The sequence below is a fragment of the Squalius cephalus genome (assembly GCF_949319135.1).
Source record: "Squalius cephalus genome assembly, chromosome: 17".
In the NCBI taxonomy this organism is placed as follows: domain Eukaryota; kingdom Metazoa; phylum Chordata; class Actinopteri; order Cypriniformes; family Leuciscidae; genus Squalius; species Squalius cephalus.
The window spans coordinates 25,011,982-25,022,191 of record NC_137138.1 but is presented as its reverse complement, the minus strand read 5'-3'; the positions used below and the strand labels follow the sequence as shown (position 1 = coordinate 25,022,191).

The following is a 10,210-nucleotide window of genomic DNA, read 5'->3' as shown; positions in this document are numbered from 1 at the left end:
TGAACACAAAAGAAGATATTAAAGAATGTTGGTAACCAGACAAATACCATGGAAGTCAATGCCGTGAAATGTCTGGTTACCATCATTCTTTAAAATATATTTTATGGTCAACAGAAGAAAGAAACTCAAACAGGTTTGAAACAACTTGAGCCCAAGTAATTGATCGAATTTTCGTTTTTGGGTGAACTGTCGCTTTAAAACATTTAAACTATGTAAATGTAAAGAATACAATATATTACTATGTAAAAAAAAATCCAAACTTTATATCTATCGTGCGTGTGTGTATTTAGGATATACAAAATATTTAATATAAATCAATTTGTGGCTGTGTTTTTTCCCACTGCCAACGACTGAAAGGCTATAGTTTTGGCGGGTATTTTCCCACAATCCCGCTGGACCGGAAGCAGCGCGCTGTGTGTTTAGAGTCGCTGCTACTGCTAGCTGCACAGCGGCTTCTACATCTACGCTGAAGAACACCTAACAACCTGCCAGGTAAATAGTCGTCTGAAACGTTGTGTTACTCCGTATGATATTTGTTTAGTAGCGTCTCATACTCTGGCTAGAATGGAAATGTTGTTTGTCAGCGTGTTTGGCGGCAGCAGACTAACAGAAGCTAGCGTTTTATGCTAATATCAAACCCTTGCACCAAATTCATGGTTGTTATTTTTTTTAAAAACGTCTTTAATGAACAAATAAGATGTAAAATCAAATTAATCTTTAAAAAAAATTGCTATTAGATACTAGGCTGTGAATGGTTAGAGTTAAGTTATCTAGATTAGGTTTAAGACGTTAATGTTAGTGAATATTTAATTAATATATTGTTATATGGTTATTTTAGTATTTCCACGCCTATGAGCGTTACATTTTGAATAAATGATAACCGAGTTTGCTAGTAGTTTGTTTGGGTCTGGAAACGTTGTGCATGTTAATATTCACTAATACATTTCATTTAATATTCACCTAACTTACTTCAGTCGTATGTCCACTATGAAAGTCAATTAAATATGTATTCCCTGATAAGATTCAAATGGAAGATTCTAGTTGCTAGAGTAGTCATTTGATTGAGTTAACAAACTTATTAATATTCATCAGTCTTTCATTAATAATCATGTAATTTAAAAAAAAATATTTCCTTGCTCATGAGTGATGAATCATAATTAATGCCATGATAACTCAATTGCTCTTCCTGGCAGAGTTTCTTTTGCGTGTGAGAGCTTCAGGATCGCTGGGATACTCGATCAGTTCCTCGACCTTCATCATCACCATCATCATGCCAGCCGCACTTGCAGATACCAGTCAAATTATCTGTGAGGTCTGGGCCAGCAATGTGGAGGAGGAGATGAGGAAGATCCGACAGATCATTCAAAACTACAACTACATCGCCATGGTGTGTGTGTGCCTGTGTGTGTGCCTGTGTTGCTTGCTATTCCATCCACTAATGATGTGGGAAAATGTCCTATAATAACTTTAAAATGATAATTGAGACAACGTTACCGGTCAAATAGAACATTTTTGTTAATATACACTACTATTTAACAGTTTGGGGTTGGTAAGATTCTTGGTTTCTTCTGCTCACCAATGTTACATTTATTTATCAATCAGAAATATATTAAAAACAGTAATATTGTAAGATATTATTACAATTTAAAATAACTATTTAAATGTATTTTATTCCTGTGATGCAAAGCTGAATTTTCAGCATCATTACTCCAGTCTTCAGTCACATGATCCTTCAGAAATCATTCTAATATGCTGATTTGATGCTCAATTATTATTATTGGTGCTCAATTATTAATAATGCTTCTTATTTTCAGATTTGAAAACTTAATATTTTTGTGGAAACCATGATACATTCTTTGATGAAGAAAAAGTTCAAAAGAACAGCATGTATTTGCAATAGAAATCTTTTGTAACATTATAAATGCTTTTACTGTCACGTTTGATTAATTTAATGCATCCTTGATAAAACGCATTTTCTTTACAAAAAAAAAAAAAGTATCCCAAACTTTTGAATAGTAGTGCATCAAAGTTTCAACAAAAAATATATAGCAGCAAAACCGGAAATGTTTCTTGAGCATCAAATCAGCATATTAGAATGATTTCTGAAGGATCATGTGACACTGAAGACTGGAGTAATGATGCTGAAAATTCAGCTTTACCATATTTGTGCTTTGGATCCTCAGGACACAGAGTTTCCTGGTGTTGTGGTTCGTCCCATTGGAGAGTTTCGCAGTACTGTTGACTATCAGTACCAGCTCCTGAGGTGCAACGTGGACCTTTTAAAAATCATCCAGCTGGGTTTGACGTTTATGAATGAAGATGGAGACTACCCGCCTGGAACCACAACATGGCAGTTCAACTTCAAGTTCAATCTGACGTAGGTGTCCAGCATTACTTGCTTAACCCTTCTCATCTCTTATGTTGATATTTGTGTCAGAGGCCTTGTTTACACCTGGTATTAAGATGCGTTTTGGTCGATCGGATCACAAGTGGACGACGCTAAATACTGGTGTAAACGGGGTCTAAAACTTTGAGCTTGTCCACTTTCGACCACTTCCAGAGGGAGTCGAAAATCAGTTCGACCGGATTGCTTTCGTAGTGTAAACGCTCATGTCGTCGAATGTGTTCAAACAGCCACAAAAAACGTCCTCTCTGCATATTGACCTAATGCGTAAACATAATGGGAAGCGCGCTAGCCTGGAGGGATTTAAACTCTGTTGGATGTAGTGTTGTCACGATACCAAAATTATGACTTCGATACGATACCAGGCCAAAATACCTCGATATCGATACCACGGCAAAAAAACTAAAACAGTAAAAGTAATTGAAAAATATGACAGAACTTACAAATCATTATTTTATAAATTAATTTTAAAAAGCTAAAAACTCACATGACCAGAATGTTCCTGCCCTGCTTTATGACCATTCCCTCCCCTTTATTAAAAATAATAATAATAATAATTACATGTCAGTGTGAACGTCCTTACCGAGATGTTTGAAACAATCACATTATCAATCATGCTAACATTTACAAACCTTTCACAACTCTGAACAGGTTGGGATGACCAAAATCTTATTTCATGATACGAGTCATTTAATATTTAATTTTATAATTATAATATAGATATTTAATTGAATTGTATCTTTGTTGTTAAAAATAAGCAAAAAAGCAAATTACAAACAATATGACAAATACTAGGCTATAAGAGCCGAGCAAAATAAACAGTGCTTAATTTATTTTTTGAAAGGTAAATAGACCTTCTGTAGCTGAAAAAATAAGGTCTTCACTCTAGAAATTAACTCTAGACTGATTCTTAATAAATAGATTAAATTTATTCAGTCAAGCATTGGGTGACTGTCTATTTTCTTTTGTTGTTGGATTAACATTAATCACACAGAATATTACGCTGCCGGTCCGGCCCTTTAAGACCTGCACGTATCCAATACATTGGAACATATACGATTTTTTTTTTACAAACGGTTTACGTTCACTAAAGACATACCCGACTGTGTTTACGTGAATACTCGCCAGGACGTGCGTTTTTACATATCATTTTGACTATTCAAACCTAATAATCCGCGAAAGAGAACTGAAGTCGCGATCGTATGCTGTCTGAACGGCGTGTGCGCGCTTCAGGTCTGAGCCCGGCAGCGCGAGCACGTCCCGCGCTTTATTTTTTCATATATGCAAGTTTCTTTGTCAAGTGCTGCGCGTATATATTTTACTGTTCTGCCTCCGTTGTTTAGTGAATGTACACGTCCTGACTCCAGCTGTCACACAGCTACGCAAATTAAGAAATACTGCTCTTATTATTTAGAGTACTGTCACTCTTAAAGTACTGGTACTAATAAAAGTTAATATAGTATCGTTTTTAAAAGCAGGGTATCGCGATACCTTTCTAGTACCGGTATATCGTGCAACACTAGTCGGATGGAGACATTCCTTGGTTCATTCCTGATTTCTAACACGCACTCACAGTGTTCGGCTGGTCTTGCGGCTGTCAGAGCAGAAATGAAGGCTGCTGCTCTCCGTATGTTTTTCCATCGTTTCCTGTTGTGTTCACATATAAATTGCGCAAGCTTATTTGATCAAAAGATCTGAAAAAACACAAATTTCCCACTCATAAACCCTCCCCTTGAAGAAATCAGGACAGAAGTGGTTGAAAGTGGACAAAATAGACAGATTAACACACCAGGTGTGAACAGGAACGTGTCTCCTTCGTCTGGTTGTGATAAGAACGACCAAAACGCATCTTAATACCAGGAGTAAACAAGGCCAGAGTGTTTTACAGAGTTAGCCTGAGCCAGTAATGGTAATGTTGGTGTTGTTTGGCCCTGTGTTTTGCAGAGAGGACATGTACTCCCAGGACTCCATAGATCTCCTCCAGAACTCTGGGCTGCAGTTTAAGAAGCACGAGGAGGAGGGCATCGACACACTCTACTTCGCAGAGCTCCTGATGACGTCAGGCCTGGTGCTGTGTGAAAATGTCAAGTGGCTCTCCTTTCACAGGTAATAGAAAAATCCTTCAATCTCTGCCGGACTCCAATCTGTCAATTTATTAAACATTTATACATATAATGACAATTGCAGGTGAGACTCGAAAAATTCGAATATCGTGCAAAAGTTCATGTATTTCAGTAATTCAAATTAAAAGGTGAAACTAATATATTTAGTATATATAACTATATACATATGCATGATTTTACTTTTCAGAGGGCTGACATTTCTGTATTTAAAATCTTTTTTTTTATTGATTTCATGTAATATTCTAATTTTCTGAGATTTTGAATTTGGGGTTTTCATAAGCTGTAAGCCATAATCATCAAAATTATAACTTTTGCACGATATTCTAATTTTGAGTTTCACCTGTATTATTTCTTAACAAAAATGCTTCACTGCTTTTTTGGGTCAAATTTGAGGTGCAAAAAAGTACTGTAGCTATCGTGCTAAAGCACACATTCTATCAGTTGCAGTTCTGGCACCGCCGTCCCAACACACACTGTCCAACATTCACATCACATGTTTAGCAACACACGTGACATTGACGTTCTTTGCTATCACAAAAGTTAAAGGGGTAATAAACTGCATTTCTTTTTTTTAGTTTTATAATGTTCTCTGGGGTCCACTCAGGGCTGCAACAACTAATCGATAAAATCGATTGTTGTAGGTAATGAAAATAATCGTCAACGAATTTGATTATCGATTAGTCGCGTCAAACAGACGGATTTTGAGACATTCAAGACTTGGAAGTAAACGCCCACTGCTATGATTGGGTAACAGTTTTGCATATTAGAAATCATTTCCAAGGTCCCCGCCATTACACGTGTTTCATGTTGAAAAAAAGATCTTGTTACATAGTTGAAACATTTGCCAACAGTGTGAAACATTTATGCATTTTACATAAGCTTTATAAGTCTTGGTTGTGGCAAATGTAAGTACTGAGTTACCACAGTTATAATTGAAAAATAATGACTTGGGGTGATTTGTGTAATTATGAATGAATGTGCCATTGTTTGTAATGCTGTCGTTCTTAAAGTCTATTCATAGTTCATCCTATTCTATAAAGTGAAAAACATATACATTGTCATTTATAAGTGTTTTAGTGTTTTAAATAAAATGAAGCTTGTCTTACTGATGACAAAACAGAAGATGTCGCTCACTGAAGCTTTTATTCAGGATTTCAGTGAATGGCTTAGAGAACGCTGCTTTTGTGATGGTTTAGATCTAAGTGCTTCCGATAATCCAACGCATTAACCCCATAAACGCTGAAGCAAAAATAAATGTTTGAGGGAATTTTCCGCATATAAGCGTGATGCCTGCGCGAATGATTAAAATCGAGTAGTTTTCTGAGCAATAAAAGCTGTTTTTGTACTAACCGAGGAAGTTTTGAGGACATTGTTTTAGCACAATGACCTCTTATGTGTCAAAAGAGTTAAACTGTTTCTTCGCACGTTGTTCCGACATAAGCAGAACAGCCATAGCGCGTGCACACTAAAAGCCTGTGACGGGAGTGCGAGTTGTGTCTTATTACGCTTAAACTGTTTATGAAAACCTTGTGTTTATTTGACAGTTGTTTATATCTTCAGTGAATGTAAACGGGTCGGATGCGTATCAGTTTATTAGATCTGCGCATTTGGTCTTAAAGTGACCAACACCAATGACAGATGGCAGCAGGTTAGATTGCATTCAGAGGACGAAAGATGAATGAATGAATAATTCAGAATATTTATGTAAAAACTTTAAGGTAAATTATTTAAAAATGTTTTTGAAAATATTAAGATGAGCACACATGTAGTAGTAGAGTCACTTTTTACACATGATGATTTTAGAGTCATCAAGTCCATTGTTCCATTTTGCAGTTTATTCTGGCTAAAACAGTCCACCGACAGGGCGAAAGATAATACGAACCAGGTCAATATTGCATTACTGAGAGAAAAAAACACAGATAAGTCACATCGGTGTACAAGTGACACTTTTTTTATTACATTCAGAAATAATGTAAAATACCAGTAAATAGAACAAACATGTATTTTACTTTCCCTCACACCAAAACAAATCCTTGAAATGTAATGGTATTCCGAACAGAAATACAAGTGCAAAACAAATTAGGGTGACATTCATCATAAACTTATATTAAAAACACCAAGTCTAAATTAATTTATTAATTTAAACCAAAACTACCGGCGTGCTGAAAATGTGCTATAAAATAAACTGCTCATTCAGCAAATCCAAATGTGTGCGCTTTGATCAAATTTTGCACACTTGACATAATTGCATTGTACAAATTGCTTTGGAATACGTCACAGCGCGTTTCAGATGATTAAAAAAAACATGACTTGTTGAATGGCACATCTAGGGACAGATTTACTAACAGCTTTCCAGCGCAAACCCTCTTTTGGCGTGAAACTACTGTCCGGATACTAAAGACACATAAAGGGGTGAATGGGGTTATTTTTGCAGCTCACCATATTGCATATGTGTTTATAAGAGTTTCCCTTTCAGACGCAACATGGGATGAGAGTATTTAAATGAATCACGCAAGGTGATTTACATATGGTATTTGCTCCATTATTTAAGCATGTCTTTAAACCAGACGCTAATTTGCGCTGCTCTTGTTAGATTGCGTCGGTCATTATGGAAATGATCCGGCTGCGTCTGTGTTCTTTAATTTGCTCATCAGCAGATCAGTAGACATCTGTGCGTTTTGGGGAATTCGCTCTCACGCTAATTTGCCCTGTTGAGTAAATCTGGTCCCTAGTGACATCTAAAGGTTTTTTTATGTGTTTTCTGTCCTCATTAGTGGCTATGATTTTGGATACCTGGTGAAGCTCCTCACAGACACCCGGCTGCCAGAAGAGGAGCACGAGTTCTTTCAGATCTTAAACCTTTTCTTCCCGGCCATTTACGACGTCAAATATCTTATGAAGAGCTGCAAAAACCTTAAGGTATGTCAAGTGCTGTAACCCGTGTTGTGATTGTCATTGTTCAAGATGATCAGTGAGTTTTGCTCTGTTTAGGGTGGACTTCAGGAGGTCGCGGACCAGCTGGAGCTAAAAAGGATCGGCAGGCAGCATCAGGCCGGCTCAGACTCGCTGCTCACTGGAATGGCTTTCTTCCGCATGAAAGAGGTTCATATTTTCTAAACGATCCCATAGCTGATGCTGGGAGTCTCAGCTGATCATTAATTCCGCTGTCGTGTTTTATTTCCTCAGCTGTTTTTTGAAGACAACATCGACGATGCCAAGTACTGTGGGCGACTCTATGGCCTGGGATCCGGTTCCACTCAAAGTCAGAACGGAATCTCCAATTCCTCGCAGGAGGAAGCCAACAACAAGCACTGACTAAAATCAAGTGGATGACGCACTTGTTTTAATCCCAGCATTGTTCTTTACAAAGATGATTTCAGATGATTCATGCATTCTAAAGGGACATTGGGACATGCAACCAAGCTAATCTCCGATTCTGTTCTGCTCTGTAGTCCATCACACCACGACGTTCCAGGACTCTAGATGTGCTCCTGTTCTTCCCATCGGCTGCTTTTTTGAAAATTTTATCTTTTGTTTTACAGTATTAAAAACACCATCGTTTTAAGCATGGGACCAGCGCTTGTGTATCTTACTGCTTACGAGACTCCAGGCATTTTAATATGCTCAGTCCTTTTTAGAAATGTTTTGATATTTTCTGGAAAGGCTCGAGATTGAATCATCACTGAGATGAGAGGAAATGCCTTCTCAACGTTGGAACACGTGACTTTGGGGTTGTGTTTTTAAAATAAGCCAGCATGTATGTATATTAAAATCGAAACTTTCAAAAGAAATTGCTATCTTTAAGCATTTTTCATGTAATAAATACATTTTAGATTGAGGTTTGGGGCATCTTTGAGAACACGAGTCCACTGGTCCTATGTAACAGTTTTAAATTTGTTCGTCACACGATCTCGACTGTTTGTGGTACGTGTTTTTATTGTATCTGTTGTTCGAGGCAGTTGTGTATTAAAATGTTTTCTATCGCCACAGTGGTGTCATGTCCAATTACAAGGCATGTGTACTGAAAACTGACCCTTTGTTTACAGCCTTTTAAAGGAATAATTCACCCCAAAATTTAAATGACTTGATCTAAGATTTCTTTCTTCAGCTGAAGAGAAATGAAGGTTTTAGAGGAAAACATTGGAGGATTTTTTTCTCCATTTAACGCCGGTGAATGGTGCCCAACATAGACCGTTTTTGACTGGGCTTCAAAGGGGTCCTCACTACCCCAGCTGACAAATATAAGGGTGTTCTCTAGCAAAACGATCAGTCATTTTAAGAAAAAACGTTTACGATCATCATTTAGCACTGCATTATTCATATACTTTATTATATATATAAAAAAAACCTCTAGTTAAAAGTTTTGTTTTGAAAACGACTTATGGTTGCGTTAATGACCTTTATTCGTCAGGTGGAGCCCTTTGAAGCCGTATAAATATTAAATTGTGGACCGTCAAAAATGGTCTATGTTCGGCACCATTCACTTACATGAAAACATTCATTTCGAAACCTTAATTTCTCTTCAGCTGAGAAAAGAAAGTCACATGCATAGTCTTGGGGTGAGTAAATAACCAGATCATTTTTGGGTGAAACATTCCTTTAAAGTTGGAAGGCTTAATTTTAGTTTTAATTACAGGACCTGTATTATACAGGTCGCTAGTTCGTTAATAGGATTGGGAATAGATTAGAAAATCAATTCCAAAACTTGATATTCAAGCGCCAAAGAGTTCTGCATGCGGGCTGTTTTCTGTGCTGCACTTCATATAGTGCACAGGTCAAAAATACACACGTCAAAAATATCCTCGTAAACAGTTTTGTCTTAAGTGAACGTAAACATTTGAGAAAGAAGAACAGTATAGGCCCATTGGATCTGTACATTGACAGCTATACCTGCTGCCAGCATTAATGTTAACCTAAGAAAATCAATCACTGAACTTGACAGAATAACTTTTGTAACTTTAGCGTAATCTGTGTTTTATTTGCCTGTTCGGCACTGACTGCTTTAATGGCAACTTGTGTCTGTGTAATGCTGTTTATATGCTTTGGAGATGTGTTCCCTATCGAACATCATTTATCCTTTTGTACATTTGTTCTTACACATCTTTATTTGATATTTTTTTATTCCTATGTTAACGTTGCCATCAAGTAACTTATACGATATAATCAGATATTGTGATATTCTAAAGGCGATTATCGATAAAATAGCCCTACATGCATATTTTTTTTTTATGATTCATCCATGCATTTTTTTTTTTAGCATCAGACTTCTCTATGATGATGTATCATGTATGCTAAACTATGCTAATTAAACCCGCCCCTTTCTTACAAGCTCGCATTCAGATCCGCCTCCAGCCAATCAACAACTGAAGGATAAAACCAAGTCCCGAACTACTATTTTTTCCTTTTTCGTTGTTTCATTCGGATGTATATCACAATACGGAGAAAAAAAAGGTTTGTCGCTACTTGTTTCGTTATGATTTAACATTTACACTTTTTAAACTTGACTTAATATTGATTAAAATATATATATTTTGTAAATAAATGTATCACAAAAGTGTCAAAAGAATTTTAAAAGAGAAAAAACTACACACAAAAAGACAATTTGTTTATCCGCATGTCATGTGACAACTGACATCAAACATGCAAATGTGTTAAATTATTGAAATATTAATTTAAAATATTA

The 10,210-nt window shown here is 36.5% G+C and overlaps 1 protein-coding gene across 1 annotated transcript; it reads left to right on the top strand.

The window, feature by feature from the left end:
- The first annotated feature begins 280 nt into the window (after positions 1–280).
- cnot8 (CCR4-NOT transcription complex, subunit 8) lies at positions 281–8,515 on the top strand. Its single transcript, XM_079846979.1, has 7 exons — positions 281–492; positions 1,194–1,387; positions 2,184–2,377; positions 4,349–4,510; positions 7,302–7,446; positions 7,519–7,629; positions 7,714–8,515. The coding sequence occupies exons 2-7, from the start codon at positions 1,271–1,273 to the stop codon at positions 7,840–7,842; spliced, it is 858 nt and encodes a 285-aa protein (XP_079703105.1). The 5' UTR covers positions 281–492; positions 1,194–1,270; the 3' UTR covers positions 7,843–8,515.
- The last annotated feature ends 1,695 nt before the right edge of the window (positions 8,516–10,210 follow it).

Bases quoted from the DNA above. Each gene is read 5' to 3' on its own strand.
- cnot8 (XM_079846979.1), top strand. From the start codon at position 1,271: ATGCCAGCCGCACTTGCAGATACCAGTCAAATTATCTGTGAGGTCTGG. The intron at 1,388-2,183 runs GTGTGTGTGTGC...TTGGATCCTCAG, and splicing joins ACTACAACTACATCGCCATG to GACACAGAGTTTCCTGGTGT. The intron at 4,511-7,301 runs GTAATAGAAAAA...TGTCCTCATTAG, and splicing joins AAGTGGCTCTCCTTTCACAG to TGGCTATGATTTTGGATACC.